Source organism: Euleptes europaea, chromosome 1 (genome assembly GCF_029931775.1).
Source record: "Euleptes europaea isolate rEulEur1 chromosome 1, rEulEur1.hap1, whole genome shotgun sequence".
In the NCBI taxonomy this organism is placed as follows: Eukaryota; Metazoa; Chordata; class Lepidosauria; order Squamata; family Sphaerodactylidae; genus Euleptes; species Euleptes europaea.
The window spans coordinates 130,781,664-130,803,029 of record NC_079312.1 but is presented as its reverse complement, the minus strand read 5'-3'; the positions used below and the strand labels follow the sequence as shown (position 1 = coordinate 130,803,029).

Genomic DNA, 21,366 nt, shown 5'->3' with positions numbered 1-21,366 from the left:
CATACTTCCTCTGTCCATCTCCCAGTGCAGGTCCTCCACTTGGGTAACCAAGGCTGTTTCAGTCCTATACCCAGGCCTGAAACCAGACTGGAAAGGATCCAAACAATCTGCTTCATCCAGGAATGGCTGAAGCTATGCAGACACCAACAGTTGAATCACCTTGGAACATTTGAGACTGGTCAGTTACTGAAATCTCCTAGGTCCAATTCGAAATAGATACATCAGAAGGAACCTTCTAACTCCTTCCCTACAATCACACACCCCCATATCACGATATCTGCACTTGGTCCATTTTTTAAGGGTGTAAAATTATATAGAAGAACTAACAGAGCTGTATTTTAGTCTTCTATGTACTAGTGTCTTTAACTCATACTGGAAGATTTCCCAGGCTGGGTGTCCTGTATTATCTACAAAGCAGGGCAATCAGAAGAGAGAACATTAAGCAATCAGGGAATAGAGAGAAAATGATTTTGAGGCATTTCTAATGGTATCTTAGGAAAAGTGGAGAGAAATTTGTTCATGGACCCTTGAAGGCTCTGTCATCAGCAACCATCACTCGGCAATGCACATTATTTGTTGCTTGTTATCTTAATTGGCAGGGCCATGAATCTGACACTTGTTCTTCCAGCAAAAACCAATGCACTGCATAGCATCATGTGCAAAGCCAGGGACATTTTATTTACATTCCACCTTTTATCCCAGTGGGGACCTGAAGAGGCTTAACATCACTCTCCTCGCCTCTGTTTTCTCCTCACAAAAACCCATCTAAAGTAGGTTAGGCTGAGAGTGTGTGACTGGCCCAAGGTCACCCAGCAAGCTTCCATGGCACAAGTGGGGATTCAAACCTGGATTTCCCAGATTCTAGTCCGACACTTTAACCACTACACCACGCTGGCTCTCATGGCTGATATTGTTTAGGAATAACCATACTCGTCACATCTCAAATCTAGTTTGGATTCCAAGTTCCCCCATGGGAGTGTCATGTTCATCGCGGGTAAGGCCTTGATGTAAAAACAGAATTCAGACTCTAACATGAGAATTTTGTGATGTCGTTCAGTGGTCTTCAACCCATAGCTCAGGATCCTTAGTCTGAGTCACAGAGTCCCACCTGCTGGATTGCGAGCCCTGATAGCCTGGATAGCCCAGGATAGCCTGATCTCGTCAGATCTCAGAAGGGTCAACCCTGGCTGGTATCTGGATGGAAGACCTCCAAGGAATACCAGGGTTGTGACGGGGGGGCAGGCAATGGCAAAACACCTCTGAATGTCTCTTCCCTTGTAAACCTCACCAGGGGTCACCATAAGTCAACTGTGACAACGGCACACAAAAAATTAGAGCTGCCATCTTTTTTTGCTGCCTTGTGGAAGGACCTGCTGTGAGTGTGCATGTATACAGCGCAAAGGTACCATGCTCTCTGCCTCTCTTTGCACTCACACTGAGAGAAGTAGCAGAGCACCAAGGCAAAGTCAGTCTGTGGTAGAAAGAATTACTCTACGGCACTGATCTTTTGGTTCTGCCTCACTACGGTACAACTCCTATTGCTTAGCTTGTGGGGTGGGTCCTAGGCCTATCCTACCACTCCACTGAGCAAAGTTAATTTATTTATTAAAATATCTATACCCCCATCTTTCCTTTTCACTCAAGTTTGAAGACTTCCTCCAGTGTAAGGAACTTTCCTCTAAATTAAGTAGTTCTTCCATTGAAGGAAGACCCACAAACTGGAGGAAGTATCCTTATGCTGAAGGAAAGCTATTTGAAAAACTGACCTCTGTGTTTCCTATTCCTGGCTCTCTTGGTCTGTTGCCTATGGACCTGGCCTTAATAAGGTCATAATTCTGACTTTCTCCTTCCTGTCACATGACTTTAACACATTTTCTGTTGCATAAATCTTCAGACTACAGCCTACTTCATCAGAAGCATGAGGTTAGGGTTGCCAACCTCCAGGTGATGGCTGGAGATCTCGCGCTATTGCAACTGATCTCCAGGTGGCAGAGATCAGTTCCCATGGAGAAAATGGCTGCTTTGGCAATTGGACTCTATGGCATTGAAGTCCCTCCTCTCTCCAAACCCTGCCCTCCTCAGGCTCCACCCCAAAAATCTCAACGTATTTCCTAACCTGGAGCTGACAACCCTACATGAAGTGCATCTCCAACTGACTATTCTTCTGAAATACATATTTTCTGAATCTTGTAAAAAATGAAATGATAAAAGTCCAGACACTGCATTTTAAAAACTACTTACATAACTCTCCAAAGACAAGTACAACTCTATCCTCTGTGGCATCTTCTCTGCCCCCCCCGCCCCATCCCCACTCAATGTTCCAGCTATTGGACTGTCTATTAAGCAAAATGGTTCTTAGAATGTGCTGGCATTCCACAGCACATCTTTGGATGTCAACAGCTCTGTGGGGAAGGGGGTGGGAAATCAAGGAAAATCACTTTCTCTTTTTTTCTGATTGCTCTATTCGTTTTACTTTTATCCTGAAGCATCCAGTATGGCCTACTTTTAGAAACTGGACTAGGAAGCACCATAGATCTGACCCAACGATGTTAATCAGGAGTTAGGTTCACTCAAAAACTATGAAAGGTGAAGAACTGATCAAGCAGCGCCAACCTGGCTCTCACCATTAGCTTCATAATCAGAAAAAAGAGTCAGAAAGAACCAAAGGAATATACTGGTGCTGAAATTATGTTTGGGGCTTGAGAAAATCTGGGAAGGACAACTGCAGTTATTACTCAAATGCATGCCCACACGCACATATACAAAGCCAGAGTGTTCCCGTTCTTCACCCCAGCTGTTGCACATCTCAACAGACAGCTGGCTGGCTCAGACACTTTGGCTTGTATTGAAGAGCTAAATCCTCTTCAAGTACTTGAAGGACTTTCATATAGAGGATGGTGCCGAGTTGTTTTCTGTTGCCCCAGAAGGTTGGGCCAGAACCAACGGGTTGAAATTAAATCAAAAGAGTCGAAACATTAGGAAGAACTTTCTAACAATTAGAGTGGTTCCTCAGTGGGACAGGCTTCCTCGGGAGGTGGTGGGCTCTCCTTCCCTAGAGGTTTTTAAGCAGAGGCTAGATGGCCATCTGTCAGCAATGCTGATTCTATGACCTTAGGCAGATCATGAGAGGGAGTGCATCCTGGCCATCTTCTGGGCATGGAGTAGGTGTGTGTGTGTGTGTGTGTGTGTGGGTAGTTCTGGATTTCCTGCATTGTGCAGGGGGTTGGACTAGATGACCCTGGTGATCCCTTCAAACTCTATGATTCTATCCTAGAAATGTCAGTCAGGCAGAGTGCATAAAAATGAATACGGCTACCACTGCACATTGGGTAACTGTGGGGACAGTCCTAAGTTGGTCTATTTGTGTGTGCCAAGTGCCATCAATTCACAGCCGACTTAATATTTATAAGATGATGTATCGATGGTAATTAACACCCAAAAAACTTGCACTGTCTTATAATTCAATGTCACCAAAATGTTGGAAATGTAATATAGAAATAGGTTCTTTCCACCATATGTGGTGGACATGTGAAAAGGCTAAAAACTTTTGGGATATGATATACAATGAAATAAGACTGATTTTACAGCAAAATGTACCTAAGACACCTGAGATGATGCTACTGAGTATGATACCGGACAATATCTTTACTCAAAGAACTTTTTTGATTTATGCCACCACAGCGGCAAGGTTGATATATGCAGCTAAATGGAAGACGGCGGAAGTACCAAGCAAAACAGACTGGATATTTAAGATGCTGGAACTAACATTAATGGCAAAACTAACAGCTTTAATAAATCAGAAAGAAAATGCGCAGTTCTTGGGGGAATGGGAGGCTTGGAGAAATTATTGTGAAAATGAATTTCAAATGGGGAGATTTAAAGGTTATACATTGATCTGATCTTTTTATGCAATCTTATTTTTCTTGGTAAATTTTTAATGGAATCTAAGAGATAAATAACTGGTGTATAATATAATAATGAGATTAGTACTGTTGGCAGAAGAGTATACAATTTATAATAGATGGAGGAGGATGGGGGGAAGGTAAATAGTTTGTTTGGATTACTAAAATGTTATCAATAACAATATTTGCTTATTTTTAATTGTTAAAGATTATTATTTAGTTGTTGATATGTTGGATTATTATGGAATAATATAAAAATAAAAAGATTTTTCAAAAAAAAAAAGTCACAGCCGACTTACGGCAACCCTTTACGGGATTTTCAAGGCCAGAGTCTTTCAGAAGAGGTTTGCCATTGACTTCCTTTGCATAGCAACCCTGGTGTTCCTTAGTGGTCTCCCATCCAAGTACTAACCAGGGCCGACCCTGCATAGCTTCTGAGATCTGATGAAATCAGAGTAGCCTAGGCTATCCAGGTTAAGGCTGGTCTATTTAGAAGTCCCATTTTATTCAATGGGGCTTACTTTTAGGATTACCCTCTATCTGTGTGGAGACAATGATTACTCAACTGAAGGATAAGTACAGACAGATTAGCGATACACCTAAGAATTTTAATTATCCAGTTGTGTTTTAACTGTGTTCTTAACTGACGTACTTAACCTTCTTTTTCTCTAACAGAATACCAAATACTGAAAATAATGTGCTCTCAGGAAGAAGAAGAAGAAGAAGAAGAAGAAGAAGAAGAAGAAGAAGAAGAGGAAGAGGAAGAGGAAGAGGAAGAGGAGGAGGAGGAGGAGGAGGAGGAGTTGGTTTTTATATGCCGACTTTCTCTACCACTCAAGGGAGAATCAAACTGGTTTACAATCCTCTCCCCTCCCCACAACAGACACCCTGTGAGGTAGGTGGGGCTGAGAGTGTGTGACTAGCCCAAGGTCACCCAGCTGGCTTCATGTGTAGGAGTGGGGAAACAAATCCAGTTCACCAGATTAGCCTCCGCTGCTCATGTGGAGGAGTGGGGAATCAAACCCAGTTCTCCAGATCAGACTCCACAGCTCCAAACCACCGCTCTTAATCATTATACCACGATGGAGTAACAGATGTGTCTATGAGAGAGAAAGGTTATATGGGCATGAACATAAAAGCAGAGGAAGATATGCTAATAAGCAGAAAAGGCCAATATCTCCATTTACATGGAGGGACAGTTAGCAGGTCAGTGGTGAAGCATCTGTTTTGCATGCAGAAGGTCCGCAAAGGATCAGGCTGTGAGTGATGTTAAACAGGTATATTTGAGACACCAGAGAGCTGCTGCCAATCAGAGCAGACAACATGGACCTTGATAGACCAATGGTCTGATTCACTATATGGCAGCTTCATGTATTCATGCCATACAAGACAATTTGAGAGTCATCTAAAAACCACAACGAAAACTTCAACACAAAAAAATGAAGCACAAAATGGTGTTGCCATTTTCACCAGTTTGGCCATCACTATTGACATTCTCACGGACAGTTCTGAAAAAGCACTGTCCTGTGCTATCATTTAATAATTATCAATTATATTAATAGGTGCAGCATATATTTTTTTGCATTTCAGCATTCTTATAACCCCTGACCTTTGTGTGTGTGTGTGTGTGTGTGTGTTCAACAAGCCCCAACCGAAATGGCAAGAGGGACAGAATGCCCTACAATTCCATTACTGGTGACATTCTACTGCTAAGCAGCAATGACTTTTCAATAATTCTGCATACTTTGTTCAGTAAGTATTCACCCTGAATGCTACAGGATCTCACAGTCTCAGATACAGTGATTATATTACTTTTTGAGTGTCAAAGGTCTTTCTCCCAGCTCCTGCTAACCTTCAAGGGCTCTTTCAATATCCATTTCCCAGAATTCCCTTTGAAATAATGGACCATAATTATGTGATTCATCAGAACTCCTCATTTCCATGTGGAGCTCTGTTCTAGCCAGAGCTGTATTTTTTAAAAAGAATGAGATCTGATATTATGGCACTATTCTCATCCCACAGCTATAATTAGAGGGATGTATGGCAAACGCCACACTCTCTGTGAGTAGTGCTAAAAGCTGCATTGCATTATCATAATGAAATAATTTCTTCACCAGTCCGGACTACTGGGCTGATTTCTACATTACAAGGTATACATGTTGGGTCCAGGGGTACCCATCCCATGTCTTGCGCAACAGTCTCAACATATGAGTTCCTAGTCCTGACTGTGAAGTGTGTGGAGAAGGGGCTTTGATTTTCTTCCTGATGCTGTTTTCCTGACCTGAAGTGGTCCCTGGGGGAACCATTTCATTTCCTGGGGAAACACACATGAAAACTCATTGGTTTCCCAAATGGAGCAAACAGTGCCCTCCACCAACCATTTCAGGGCAGATAAATGGTGTAGGAGAGGAGAAGGATGAAGCCCCTTCTCCATCCAATCTGCAATCATGATCCTGAGCAGGCACAGCATGCATGCAGAATGCAGAAAACAAGGTGAGGACCTCAAAGCAGACCTGTGTTTTTTGTAAAATGGAAATTGGCCTGAAATCAGGACAAAATGGTATCTTTGGAAAGGCCCAATGCCATACAGAGATAATAAATAGTACGTACTTACTTTGACGCTTTGCCAATAGGATGGACAAGGACCAATAAACTGAAGCTCAATTCAGACAAGAATGAGGTGCTGTTGATCAATGGAGAAGCTGCTTGGGACCTGTGGAGCCAGCCTGTCCTGGAGGGGGCTACAATCTCCCTGAAGGAGTAGGTTCATAGCGTGGGGGTGTTACTGGATACTGGCCTTTGGTTGGAAGCTCAGGTCTCATCCATGGCATGTAGTGCCTTTTATCAGCTCAGGCAAGATCACCAGCTATGACTATTCCCCAAAAAACATTATCTGCCCACAGTGATCCATGCTCTGATATCATTCAAGCGAGATAACTGTAATGGACTCTGTGGGGGGCTGCCTTTGAAAACAGTCCGGCAAGCTCAATTGGTCCAAAATGTAGCAGCCAGGCTACTTATTGTCAGGGATTTGTTACAGGGATTGTATCACCCCTGTGCTGAAAGATCTGCATCGGTTATCCGTTTCCAGGCAAAATTCAATACGCTGGTTCTTACCCGTAACATCCTGAAGGCTTGAGGCCAGAGTACCTGAAAGACCATCTCCTCCCATACCATCCAACCCACCAGTTAAGATCTGCCTCTTAAACCCTGCTCTCTGGGCCCCTGCCCAGAGGCGAGGCTGGTGGTGACTCAAGACAGGGCCTTTTCTGTGGAGGCACCTCACCTTTGGAACACCCCTCCCCCTTGGGGCTCATCTGGCACCAGTCTTTTAATAAGGGGTTTTATTTTATCAGCTTTTTAATAGGCTCCTTTTGTTTTATGGATAGTTTTTATGCTGCTTGTGTTTTAGTACTGTGGTTTTCAGTTGTAAGCAGCCTCAAGCAGGAGTTGGAAGAGGCAGAAAAGAAATATTCCAAATAATAAATAAATAGTATTTTTTTAAAAAAAGTTTGAACTTCTCAGCCTATTTCTTGCTTTGTACACAGCCTCCCCATGGAAACGGCAAACATAGGTCATGAGCATCTTCCTATTAGCACACATAAAGTGTCTACTTCCTGACTGCATATGCTGTTTGGAGGTGCTTCTCAACCACAATGCCTTTTGTAGTGGGACTAAAAACCAGGGTATCTTATTGTAAGGGAACTAAACTTTTAACATGAAAGGCAGGTGAGCAGGGAAAGGGGCTGATTTGGGCTGAGTTCCGGTGCTAAACTGCCTACTATAAACAAAGTTAGTCTGGGCTTGTATTAGGGTTGCCAGGTCCCTCCTTTCCTCCGGCTGGAGGCTGTTCTCGGATAGTGCGTGTGTGCACGCGTGCATTGGCGTGCACACACGCAAGAGCCTTTGCGTGCGTCGCAAAGGGCCTTTACCTCTTAGTTTGAGTGGTAAAGCGGCACTTTACCACTCAAACTAAGAGGTATAAGGCCCCTCGCAAGGCGGAACTTCCGGTTCTAAACCGGAAGTGACGAGAGCATGCACATTTGCCCGCCGATCCTCAGGTGGTCGGCAGGCAGAGGGGTAAATTGTCGGGGGTTTGCCCGCCACCAGCGGGCACCTGGCAACCATAGCTTGTATATACTCTGTTTAACCCTTTATTCAAATTTATCCAATTGTCTCATTTTTGAATTATAACAGTACATATCAGTCCCTCCATCTTTCCACTACCCACAACTTTCTTCCTTTATTAATCTCAGCACTAGAAAAGTCCCCCTCCCAAACCTCAACCTCCCACCCCTTCCTCAGACAAAGCAAAAGACAGAAAAGAAAGGGAAGGGGAGCCGGGGGTAAATAATACATTTTACTACTCCTGATTTTTGTGTAATTTTTTCACCATGCCAACATGAAGCTTTGAAAAGTAAGTGGAGGTACGACATTATAAAATATGGCTTTGTGGGGGGGGATTTGAGTAGGCAGCGATTCAATCACACAATCAGTCATCACACACCATTATCACTTAACCTGTACCTCATCACCTTACAACAGTTTTGTGAATGAGGCTTTGCCTAACTACACTGAAATCTTATTTTCAGGACGTGACAGTGCTTCAGGGAGAAATCCCGGTGAGTCTCTTTCTTTCTATCATTAGAAAAGAGCAAAAATCCAGCAGCACCAGGGTATGAGGTCTCGTGAGCCACATCGTGATCTTTCTAACATGTTTGTTATTACCACCCACAGGGAAAACATTCAAACCTGATTCCCGAGGGTTGCCAACCTCCACATGCTTTCTGGAGATCTCCCAGAATTCAAGTGATCTCCAGATGATGGACATCAATTCCCCTGGAGAAAATGGGTTTTTTGGAGAGTGGACTCTGTAGGGTTGCCAACCTCCAGGTACTAGCTGGAGATCTCCTGCTATCACAACTGATCTCCAGGGGACAGAGATCAGTTCCCCTGGAGAAAATGGCCGCTTTGGCAATTGTACTCTATGGCACTGAAGTTCCTCCTCTCCCCAAACCCCGCCCTCCTCAGACTCTACCCCAAAAACCTCCCACCAATGGTGAAGAGGGACCTGACAACCCTAGCTGTTATATACACTAATAGAGTTATCTTTTTAATATGTGCAGTTTGGCCTCCTGCTAACAGGAGAATATCGCTGCAGATGGCAGTTAGTACTGGTTAAGCTTTGTGGGTGGGGGGGAACAGTACTTACATGCCATGAAAGGACTTTTAAATCAGGAATCAGCTTTGGGACATTTTCACACACCATGCTTGATCAATTTTGAGCCTCCCTTGTACCATTAACATGAAAATCTGAACATTCTAAAGAGGGACAAGAAAGACCTTTGTAATGCACATGAGAATTCTGGGCTAATGCTTCTTTTACGTTCACATTATAAATCACAACAAATGTTTTTAGCATCATGTGTGAAAATAAATCTCGAATTTAATTCCTGTTGCATGCCAGTGTGGATCAGCTGCGGCAGCTTGGATCTTTCTTTAGCTTGCTCAGATATTTCTCCAGTCCTGTCATTCACTGAAAATCCTCCCCATAACATCCATGTTAGCATTTGGCAACGTTTCAGGATTGGAAATCCTCAAAAGAAGCTGCTGTGCCTTCATAATGGAACCCTTTATGAATATATGCACTAAGGGCTGCCAGCTCTGGGTTGGGAAATACCTGGAGATTTTGGTGGTGGAGCCTGAGGAGGGCTGGGTTTCAGGAGAGGAGGGACTTCAATGCCATAGAGCTCAATTGCCAAAGCAGTCATGTTCTCCAGGGGAATTGACCTCTGTCACCTGGAGATCAGTTGTAATAGCGAGAGATCTCCAGCTACCACCTGGAGGTTGGCAACCCTATATATAGGGGAGGGGCTCTGGCTCAGTGGTAGAGCATCTGCTTGGCATGCAGAAGGTCCCAGGTTCAATCCCTGGCATCTCCAGTTAAAGGGACTAGGCAAGTAGGTGATGTGAAACACCTCTGCCTGAAATCCTGGAGAGGCGCTCCCAGTCTGAGTAGACAGTACTGACTTTGATGGATCAAGGGTCTGATTCACTATAAGGCAGTTTCATGTGTTCATGTACTGCTGAGATGAACAACACCTTTGCTCAACAAAAACAAGCAGTTTCAGATTGGCAAGAGACAGTTTCCTTAGCCATCTACACACCAGTTTACAGATCTCTGTTTAGATGGCTGTAGGGTTGCCAGGTCCCTCTTTGCTACCAGCGGGAGGGTTTTGGGGCGGAGCCTGAGGAGGGCGGGGTTTGGGGAGGGGAGGGACTTCAATGCCATAGAGTCCAATGGCCAAAACGGCCATTTTCTCCAGGTGAGCTGATCTCTATCGGCTGGCGATCACTTGTAATAGCAGGGGATCTCCAGCTAGTACCTTGAGGTTGGCAACACTAGATGGCTCACCAAAAGAGAACACAGAACCACAGATTCTGAGCACCTTGCAGATATTTCAGCTGTTATTTGGGCACTAGAACAGAAAAAGAAGCAAATTACTTTATGTAATGAAGGGGAGGGATGTGCCCAGAAAAGCAATGAGGTATGCCCTCAGCTGTGAAATAAAGGAGAAACTCAATGAGCTTGGGGAGTGGCAGAAGGAAACAGGCTGTTTCACTTCATATTTAACTAGAGTGGCTTTGACAAGGCCTGGTTGGGAACAGTTCAAACACTCAAAAGCAAAGAAAGATCGTGTAGCAAAAAGCCAAAGCTGACCAGGCAGGAGTCTTAACAGCAAAGTTGCAATACATCCGGAACAAAGAAGGGAAGACTTTGCCCAGGAAGGATGTGTATGATCAGGTACAGTTGTGGGCTCGCTCAAGAAGCAAACTTTATTTAGGTAATATATGATCCCCAAGGCTGATTTAATTCATCCTTTGTTGCCTGATTTTGGGGCTCACTAGGATTGCCAGATCCGAGTTGGGAAATACCTGGAGATTTTTGGGGCAGAGCCTGAGGAGGGCAGGGGTTGGGGAGGGACTTCAGTGCCATAGAGTCCAATGGCCAAAGCAGCCATTTTCTCCGGGTGAACTGACCTCTATTGGCTGGAGATCAGTGGTAATAGCGGGAGATCTCCAGCTACTACCTGGAGGTTGGCAGCCCTAGGGCTCATCCTGAGTTTTCACGCACTTTTCCTGCCACACGACCTGACAAATGGCTGCACAGAGAGGCCTCCATTCGTGTGTCTTAGGCATGCTGGGCTAGCCTAGAAAGCGCCACATGTTCAACTTCAATCTGAAGACAGCTTTTCCCTGCAGACCCACCAAAGCCAAAGCACTTCTGAAAGCACTGCAAGCCTTTAATGCCGCGTGGGTTGTGGCGGCTGGGGGCCCAGTCAGGTCAAGGGGGGGGGGGTTTAGCATCTGTTATATTTTTAGCTTTCTACTCTTAATACTAAATTCAGGGCCTTATATTTGTTGACACTGTGTTACCTCTACCCAATTGTCCAACTATGGCAAACAAGATTACAAATACATATCATCTTGAAACATGTTCCTGTTCATTTGAAAGCTGTTGTGGTATAATGGTTAGAATGCTGGACGTAGGAAGAGCAATGTTCAAATTCTCACTTAACCGTGAGGTTCACTGGGTGACCTTGGTGGGGTTGCCAGGTCCCTCTTCGTCACCAGTAGGAGATTTTTGGGGTGGAGCCTGAGGAGGGCGGGGTTTGGGGAGGGACTTCAATACGATAGAGTCCAATTGCCAAAGAGGACCTTTTTTCCAGGTGATCAGATCTCTATTGGCTGGAGATAAGTTGTAATAGCAGGAGATCTCCAGCTATTACCTGGAGGTTAGCAACCCTAGACCTTGGCCAGCTGCTTCCCCCCCCCTCAGGCTAACCTCCCTCACAGGGTTGTTGTGAGGATCAAATGGAGATGGGGAAAACAATATATGCAACTTTGAGCTCCTTGGGTGATGGGCAAGAGAAAAATATGACTTATATCGATTAGGAAATATGCCTTGATGTAGGTCTCAGTGAGCTCTTGGTTTGGTAGGGTAATGCCTCCCATCACTTTTCTGTGAAACCTGCAGGCCTAGCTCAGTGAGGGGAATTCCTGAATTGAATTATGATTCATGAGAGATCCAAGACACCCAAACAAACACTGTGCACTCTCAAGCCAACAATCTTCCCAGAAGATTGTCTGCAGCAGCAGGCCAGTTGTACATGCTTTCATACTGCAGGCAAAGATCATTACCAAGCACTAACTGGGGATAACCCCAAGGCAGATTTTGTCCAGGCTGACCTTTGAAAGGTATGCTAGGGGTTTTCTAGCACAGCCTTAATGAGCCCCAAAAGTCTGGCAAGAACAAGTTTCTGCAGATGTTATTAGAACTGCGCTGAACAGGCCAAGTGAAAGCCTAGGAGGGAAACCTAGGCTAGGTTTCAACTCAGCCGGCTGAGCACATGTTCAGAATTACATGCTGCCTTCTTTGCATGTGACTCTGAATGTACTGGTGAGGAAAAGGGCAATGCAACACAGACACCAGAGAAGGACAGAGACACACACATACAAACATGCTCCACATTCTTCAGAGTTACTCCAGGGCATATCTGAGATCTGAAGCTGCATTCTCAGTTAGCATGATGCAATCAAGCTCTTCAAGGGCAGCAGGCGCCTGAAAGTATATGTAGCTTTGTAGCTCAACTGCACATACCCAGGATCTACTGAAGTCTCTGTTGCACATATCTGAGCACTCCTAGCTGCAACTTGAGGAAAAGCGAATCCCATCCCAAAATTGTGACTAACTTTGCCCTATTTGAAGAGAGAGAGAGAGAGAAAAAGGCAGTGACAGGTCCCAAGCTACAAAGCTGACCAAAACAGCTGGAAGCCTCCTTCCACTCTCTTTGCTGCATCCTTGCTCATCCTACTAGCCTCGGAACTTTGCCAATGCCAGTTGTTGCTCAGAGGAGTTTAGCAATGTCTTCTGACCAATCACATTCGGGGGTGAGAGAAGAGTTGCCTTTCAGAGGAGTTTTACAAGCCACTGTTCTTAACAGTGGGAAATAGGGACAGGAGTATTGGCGAAGGCTTTCACGGTCAGAGTTCATTGGTTCTTGTAGGTTATCCGGGCTGTGTGACCGTGGTCTTGGTTGGTATTTTCTTTCCTGACGTTTCGCCAGCAGCTGTGGCAGGCATCTTCAGAGGAGTAACACTGAAGGACAGTGTCTCTCAGTGTCAAGTGTGTAGGAAAAGTAATATATAGTCAGAAAGGGGTTGGGTTTGAACTGAATCATTGTCCTTCAAAAAGTATCAAAGGCAATGTGCTAATTATTGTCCTGTAAATATCAAGATAATGTGCTAATGAGGGTGTGGTATGTTAATATGGAACCATTGTATCCTGAAGTGATCTGTTAATGTGTGAAATCCAAAGCTAATCTGCATGGCTATTGTGGACTGTAGTCTTTGTTAGTCTGGAGGTTTTCAGGACAGGAAGCCAAGCCTTATTCATTCTTAAACTCACTTCTTTTCTGTTAAAGTTGTGCTGATGTTTATGAATTTCAATGGCTTCTCTGTGCAATCTGACAAAATAGTTGGTAGAATTGTCCAGTCTTTCAGTGTCTTGGAATAAGACCCTGTGTCCTGTTTGTGTCAGTCCATGTTCAGCCACTGCTGATTTCTCAGGTTGGCCAAGTCTGCAGTATCTTTCATGTTCTTTTATCCTTGTTTGTATTGGGACCACAAAACGCAGCATACAAACAAGGATAAAAGAACATGAAAGATACTGCAGACTTGGCCAACCTGAGAAATCAGCAGTCCTTCAGTGTTACTCCTCAGAAGATGCCTGCCACAGCTGCTGGTGAAACGTCAGGAAAGAAAATACCAAGACCACGGTCACACAGCCCGGATAACCTACAAGAACCAAGGGACAGGAGTATAATGAAGTAGCAGCATTTCATTTCAGACCTCGATGGCTGCAGCCCATCACTCTGAACATACATAAAATGGAAGCCAGATCTCTTTTAGTGTATTAGATAGTTAAAAGCTTTGATGTGACACTTGATCCTAGGGGCTGAGCGGGATAGCTCCTTCTAGGCTTGCTAACCTCCAGGTACTAGCTGGAGATCTCCTGCTATGACAACTGATCTCCAGCCGATAGAGATCAGTTCCCCTGGAGAAAATGGCCGCTTTGGCATATCTTAAGGACCACCTTCTTCCATATGAACCTACCTGACCACTCTGGTCATCTTTAGATGCCTTGTGTTGGGTGCCCCTAAGGCTAGATGGGTGGCAACCTGAGAAAGGGCCTTCCCAGTTGTGTTGTCAATTCCCTCCTCGGGGAGATTTGTCTGTCCCCATCACTGTCTTTTAAAAATTAGTTTGACACTCCCTCGCTAACCCTCCTCCCTGTTTGTGCGTTTATGAGTTTATTTGTTTTATTTAACTGTTTAAATAATTAATAGATATATTGGTATATTAAACATTGTTTTAAATGTTTTGAAATGTCTGAAATGTTTTTAATGTTCTTATGTTCACTGCCTTAGGGACCCTGTATTGGGTGAAAAGGCGGCATAGAAATGTTGGACATAAATAAAGGTGGTGAACAATGCAGCAACCAAAGTTGCAAGGATATAAATAATAGCCCAATTAACAACATTAAAACAGACTGAAATGCCTAAATTACCAATTTAAAAACATCCAAACAAGAATTAAAACACACAAGCTCAGCAAACTCACACCCAAATCTGCTGGGAAAAGTCACCGTTCACCCAATGCTCTCTGAAACAAGACTGCCTTACAGGGCTTCCTAAATGTAACAGGTGACGGCACCCTCCTCACCTACTCTGGCAGGCCATTCCAAACTACTGGGGCCACCATGGAAAAGGCCCGTGATCTCACAGTAGACAGACAGACAGACAGTCCTAAGCAGGGTTGTGCCTATCAATATAACCGAACTGAAAATAAACCTGAAATTAGCTGTTTCTGCAATATTCAGGTTTCGAGACGACCGAATACCAAAACATGAGAATCTGCTCAAAGCCAAATAGGCGAATCCCAAAAAAGTCAAACAGATATTGGGCTTTTCGGGTTTTGTCTATTCGCCTTCTGCGGAGTCTGGAGTTTGATAACTCTGAGGGCCCTAGACCATGAAGGACCTTAAAGTTGATAACCGGCATTCTGAATTGGGCCCAGAAGCAAATAGTTAGCCAGTGCAGTTGAGGCAGCACAGTCATATGTTCCTAACAACTGAGCGCAGAGAGGAGCTTTGCTGCCACATTTTTTATTAACTGGAGTTTCTGTGGCGTCTTCAAATGCAGCAGCACATACAGCATGTATGCATGGATCAACAATAGCCAACTTGACAAAATCTAGGTAAGGGGCCTGGTTAAGGGCCAGATGTAACTCAAAGTAGGAGCTCCTGGCAACAGTGTCAACTGGCTTCTCCATTAACAGCACCATGTCCAGGAACAAGTCAGTCCCCAGTTTAAATCTCTCCTCAGGCCTAACCAGAAATCACATTTTCCACATGGATGCTTACAGGTAGCATGCCCTTACATCTGGTTGGACCAGGGTTGCCAGCTCCAGGTTGGGAAATACCTGGAGATTTTTGGGGTGGAGCCTGAGGAGGGTGGGGTTTGGGAAGGGGAGGGACTTCAATGCTAGAGTCCAATTACCAAAGCGGCCATTTTCTCCAGGTGAACTGATCTCTATCGGCTGAAGATCAGTTGTAATACCAGGAGATCTCCAGCTACTACCTGGAGGTTGGCAACCCTATGTTGGCCCCTTTCAGGGGCCAAGATCCATGATTCAACCAAGCTCTGAGAAAATGTTTTGAAATGTCTGAGAACATGGTGTGGTATTGCCTTGCAGGGCATCCTGTGCAGCCAGAACTGCTGCTGCTTCAGAAAATATGCTCCTCTGCCAACACACTCAGCCCCTTTGTGTCCATGAGCTGCTGGGGCTCCTGCTGGATTTCCTGTGGCATTCCTAGCACAGGCTCAGCAGATACACAATGAAGGGCAAGTGTCCAGTTGGGCCACTTCGCAGCATGTGTGCTCCAACCAGGGCTAGTTACTCTTTTATAGGTTGTAACTGGATGAGTTGTGCTGGCTATTGCTGTAAATAAATTCATTCATTCAACCAGGGCTAGAGAAGCAAGGGTCTTTCTGGACTCCCTCTCCTGCAAAGTAGCATCAGGAAGGGAAGGCTGTGAACCTGCTGCAGAGAGGGTCCTTATGAATACACGTGGGAAATGTCTTGGCTATGTTGATGCCAGGTCCCTCTTCACCACCGGCGGGAGGTTTTTGGGGTGGAGCCTGAGGAGGGCTGGGTTTGGGGAGGGGAGGGACTTCAATGCCATAGAGTCCAATTGCCAAAGCAGCCATTTTCTCCAGGGAAACTGATCTCTATCGGCTGGAGATCAGATGTCATAGCAGATCTCCAGCTAGTACCTGGAGGCTGGCAACCCTACTTGGCTAGTCAGGCTGTAAGTCATGAGCTCACTAAGTAGCCTTAGGCAAGTCATTCTCACCATCTGCAACATGGCAAACATAACATGTTCTCACCATCTGCAACATGGGGAACATAACACCTTTACAGGGTTGTTATAAGGATTTCCGTGATAATTAAGTCAAATGCTTTCAACACTGTCAAGGACTACACAAATGCTAAGAACTATTATTAGTAGTACAAGCACACAATACCTTTGATGCAACCAGCATGGCTCCTTCTAGTAGCGCGGAAGAATTTTTGCCGCTGACTTCCTAACCTGGGAAAACGCTGCAGTTGTGGTTTATTTCTAGAATCCTCCAGTAGATTCCAGGAAATTCCAGTTCATTACTTGGGAGGGGGTATGGGAGCAGGGGCAGAACCCTAATAGACTCTGGGCATTCAGTATGAATAGGAAGGTAAGGAGAGGGCCTCCAAGCTCTTTATGTGTTAAGGAAACTTAACCCTATTGGCTGGGAGCCAGGAACTTTTCATGTGGATTTCGAGCCTCCGCCAGGAGATTCTTGGGTGCTAGAAAGAGCCTTTAATTTAAACCAGGTGCCTCTGAAAGAAAAACACTTCATGAAAGGCAAAAACTTGGTCTCGTTCCCTCAAAACAAAAGGGCAATCACGCACATTTTGACTAAAATATTCCCTTTTTGGAACACAGCTCTGTGCTTTAAACAAACTTGCTGAAACCTCATCCATTTGGACAATCTGCATGAAACTGAGACTACCAATATTTCTGGAGCCAGAAAAAAAAAATACTTGAGCAGAGTGCCAGCTGAGTCCGCCCAAAACTGGGGAGCAAAGGACCTTACAGTATGGAAAGCACACAGGCTGGCAGGAAACAAAGGAAAGCGGGTTTTGTGGCATTCTTTTGTTGCTGCCGTCTGCAAAACTTAACACTGTGAGTGCCGCTGGGCGCTGAGACCGCTACGGCGGACAACGAGGGCACAGTCCACCTCGGCCTGTTTACCACGTGGCCAGGCAGGCAGCTTGTGGTAGGTGATGTCATGCCATTATTTACAATACTCGTTGTTTAATCTGGTAGTGATATGATGGGGGATTGCTGCTGAGGGACGTTTCCTCCCACGCACGAATTCCTGGATGATCTCAGAATACACAGGGCTGCCTTCCCCGAATACAGAAAAAGGAATGAAGTGTCTACATATCTTGGCAGAGCTAGGCTGAGACATTTTGCTCCCTCAGGCAAAAACCACCCACCTTTGCTAGGAACATTCTACACAACCAGGCATTTGGTCCAACTACCCCTGTGCTGTCTACTCTGACGTGCGGCAATTCTCCAGGGTCTCGGGGAAAAAGTCTTTTCCGGTCCTGCACCTGGAGAAGTCGGGGACTGAACAACGAACCCACTGCAGTTTGGCTTGGTTATATGGAATGGCAGATTTCACTGGTTGTCAACATATTCCTCTCTTCTCCCCCGAACAACCCCTGACAGCCCTCTGATCTTGCAGACTCCACCTCCACAAATCCTTGTAAGTCACAACCTGCCCTTTTAGCTCAACAGGCCAGGAGAACTATTGCAAGGTCAACTGCATAGGAAACCCAGAAAACTGTACGACGTTTGCAAAAAAACAAAAAACCTAGAGGTTTGCAAACCCCTCATATATCTCTAGTGAAATATTTGCAATAGAGTATGCCATACAGTAACAGGAAATGTAACAAACCAGAGCAAATATTCAGAGAACATGAATATATCAACTTTGTATCATATTTGCTATCAGCACACTGTACTGGGAAATATCTAAAGTTAGTTTTACATTGGGCCAAAAAGGACCCTGAAGACACCTCATTCTGAAGACAAGCAGGATTGCCAGATCCCTCTTTGCCAAAGGTGGGAGGTTTTTGGGGTAGAGCCTAAAAAGGGCGGGGTTGGGGGGGAGGGGAGGGACTTCAGTGCCATAGAGTCCAATTGCCAAAGCGGACATTTCCTCCAGGGGAATTGATCTCTATCGGCTGGAGATCATTTGTAATAGCAGGAGATCTCCAACTAGTACCTGGAGGTTGGCAACCCTAACCACATTCAATTGGCCCAGCCCTCAAGCTGCTGGACTCCACTAAAGAGTTCACTGCTCAGCCTTTATTCTCCTCCCCCTCCCCCAGCACATCCTTTTCGTTGCCACCAACAGATTGGAAATTTAAGTTATTTTAATCAGGAAATTTACAGTCTATACCCTCTGTTCCTGTTTCTTAAGAGACTTTCCCACAAATTACAAATTGCCCTCCTAGTTAGGGTCGCCAACCTCCAGGTACTAGCTGACCATCTCCCTCTATTACAACTGATCTCCAGGTGATAGAAATCAGTTCCCCTGGAGAAAATGGCCCTCCTCAGGCCCTACCCCAAAAACCTCCCACCTGTGGTGAAGAGGGACCTGGTAACCCTAAGGTAGAGTCTGGGGAGGGGATAGGGTTGCCAGCTCTGGGTTGGGAAATACCTGGAGATTTTTGGGGAGTGGAGCCTGGGGAAAGCAGAGTTAGGGGTGGGGAGGGACTGCAGTGGGGTATAATGCCATAGACTCCACCTTCCAAAGAGGCTATTTTCTCCAGGTGAACTGCTCTCTGTTGTCTGGAGAAATGTTGTAACCCCAAGAGACCCCAGAAGATCTCCAGCTACTACCTGGAGGTTGGCAACCCTAGGAGGGGAAGATTTGGGGAGGGACCTCAGCAGGGAAAATGCCATATAGTCCACCCTTCAAAACAACCATTTTCTCCAGGGGAACTGCTCCCTGTAGTCTGGAAGCTTCTATGAGGTGTGTAGGCCTCTCCATGAACTAGCCTTGAGCCCAGGAAAGGGAAGGCAGCCTATAATAAATGACACGGGACCCAGATTCAGGACATCTTTTCATTACACCATGTGCTCATGCACAAAAGCTCAGAGATTCTCTATTTAAAACTTATTCTGTAACTTTCCGACTACCTGTCAAGGCAGTTTTAGTTTTGCCTCTGAATATTCTCAGACTGCAAATTCACTTTGCAAAATTTTACATTTTATACAGATACCCAGGGTGAAGTAATTTCATCACGAAAGCCATTGGAAAGTAAGGGTCTTTGTTATGTCCACTACTATACAGACATTTTCTCTCCTCATTCTACTTTGCTTTGTTCACATTTAAGGAAGAGGAAATATGAGCACGATAATCTTTGTGTCAACTGTTCTGTAAGCAGGAAGTTACATTTTTCTTGAAAACTAGGTTATTACTTACCCAGCTAGGACAATGAAAAAATCCAGACGATTCCATGTGTCTCCCAGGTAGCACTTCTTCCCGAAAATCCCTAGTGCAATCATCTTGATTATCATTTCCACAGCAAAGAAGGCAAATATAAAGTCATCAAAACTCTGGAAGATATAGAAGTGGAACAAGATTGGGATCTAGATGCTGAATCAGGGGCAATTTACTATATGGGGGATCTGACCTCAAGGAAGTCCTCATTCTACACATATTTTTCTGCAGACAGGATTGAAAACTTTGTTACCAGTCTTCAAAGGGAAGAGCAGCTATGAAACCATTGAATTAATGGGACAGGAGTGAGAAAAAAAGATGGTAGCCACACTGAAATGTGGCTATCCACTCTTAGTCCTCCACCAGGAGTAAGGGAAGAATACTTAGAATCACAGAGCTGGAAGGGACCACCAGGGTCATCTAGTCCAACCCCCTGCACAATGCAGGAAATTCACAACTACCTACTCCACACACACCCAGTGACCCCTACTCCATGCCCAGAAGATGTCTAAGATGTCCTCCCTCTCATGATCTGCCTCAGGTCATACAATCAGCATTGCTGACAGATGGCCATCTAGCCTCTGCTTGAAAACTTCCAGGGAAGGAGAGCTTACCACCTCCCAAGGAAGCCTGTTCCACCGAGGAACCACTCTAATTGTTAGAAAATTCTTCCTAATGTCTAGACGGAAACTCTTTTGATTTAATTTCAACCCGCTGGTTCTGGTCCAACCTTCTTGGGCAACAGAAAACAACTCAGCACCATCCTCTATATGACAGCCTTTCAAGTACTTGAAGATGGTTATCATTTCACCTCTAAGTCTTCTCTCTTCAGACTAAACATACCCAGCTCCTTCAACCTTTCCTCATAGGTCTTCACCTTTGTTGCCCTCCTCTGGACATGTTCCAGCTTGTCTACATCCTTCTTAAACTGTGGTGCCCAAAACTGAACACAAAACTCTAGGTGAGGTCTAATCAGAGCAGAGTAAAGCGATACCATCACTTCACGTGATCTGGACACTATACTTCTGTCGATGCAGCCCAAGATCGCATTTCCTTTTTAGCTGCTGCATCACACTGCTGACTCATGTTCAGTGCCTGGTCTACTAAGACCCCAAGATCCTTTTCACACACTTGTTTGGACCTTCCAGACAGTTTTGTAAATAAACAGTTTCTCCTTAAGAACAGAAGTGTATTATGTTTCCACAGCATAGTACAAAAGTAGAAAGTTCCTATACCTGGAGAATCTTGCAGCGCGGGGAATCACAGCCCATATCTTCACAAGGATGAAACATGCCCAGCGTGACACAGTTCAGGAGAATCACCAGCATGCTGGCCCTTTCAAACCAGGTGCACAGGCAATTCGTCAAGGAACACAACCAACATTTCAGAAGGCAAGTTCAGAAACAGCCATTAGCACCAGAAACACCACATTATTAGGCATCAGGGAAATAATGAAGGTGTGGGGGGAGGGATGAAAAGACTAGCTTGCTTTCCCTATGTCCTTTTTCTTGGAAGGTAAGTATTCCACATACTGACTACAATTCCACACACTGTTTGGCAGCATGTGTTACTTCCCCAAGTTAAATAGCAGTATTTCCATATTTACCACAATCACAGAAAATGATTCGGACTATTATGCAGACTGTATAATAGACTCTTCCCAGTATTTCTTCACATGTGGTACAATCACCTAGGTCACACAGGTGCCATTTCTAGTGGCCTTTTCTTGACGTTTCAAGCACTTTTAAGTATTACCGACTCACAATGGCAACCAACATTGCTAA

At 44.9% G+C, this 21,366-nt stretch overlaps 1 protein-coding gene across 5 annotated transcripts in view; it reads right to left on the bottom strand.

Annotated features, from left to right (window-relative positions):
• Nucleotides 1-20,923, bottom strand: part of CACNA1G (calcium voltage-gated channel subunit alpha1 G) — a 234,858-nt gene extending 213,935 nt beyond the window's left edge. For all 5 annotated transcript variants that reach the window (XM_056867108.1, XM_056867110.1, XM_056867111.1 and 2 more), the window contains exons 1-2: nt 20,818-20,923; nt 19,565-19,698 (exon numbers count right to left, since the gene is read on the bottom strand). In XM_056867108.1, the coding sequence (XP_056723086.1) occupies nt 19,565-19,698; nt 20,818-20,910 (227 nt within the window). In that variant the 5' untranslated portion in view covers nt 20,911-20,923. The remainder of the gene's footprint in view (nt 1-19,564; nt 19,699-20,817) is intronic.
• Nucleotides 20,924-21,366: the final 443 nt, after the last annotated feature.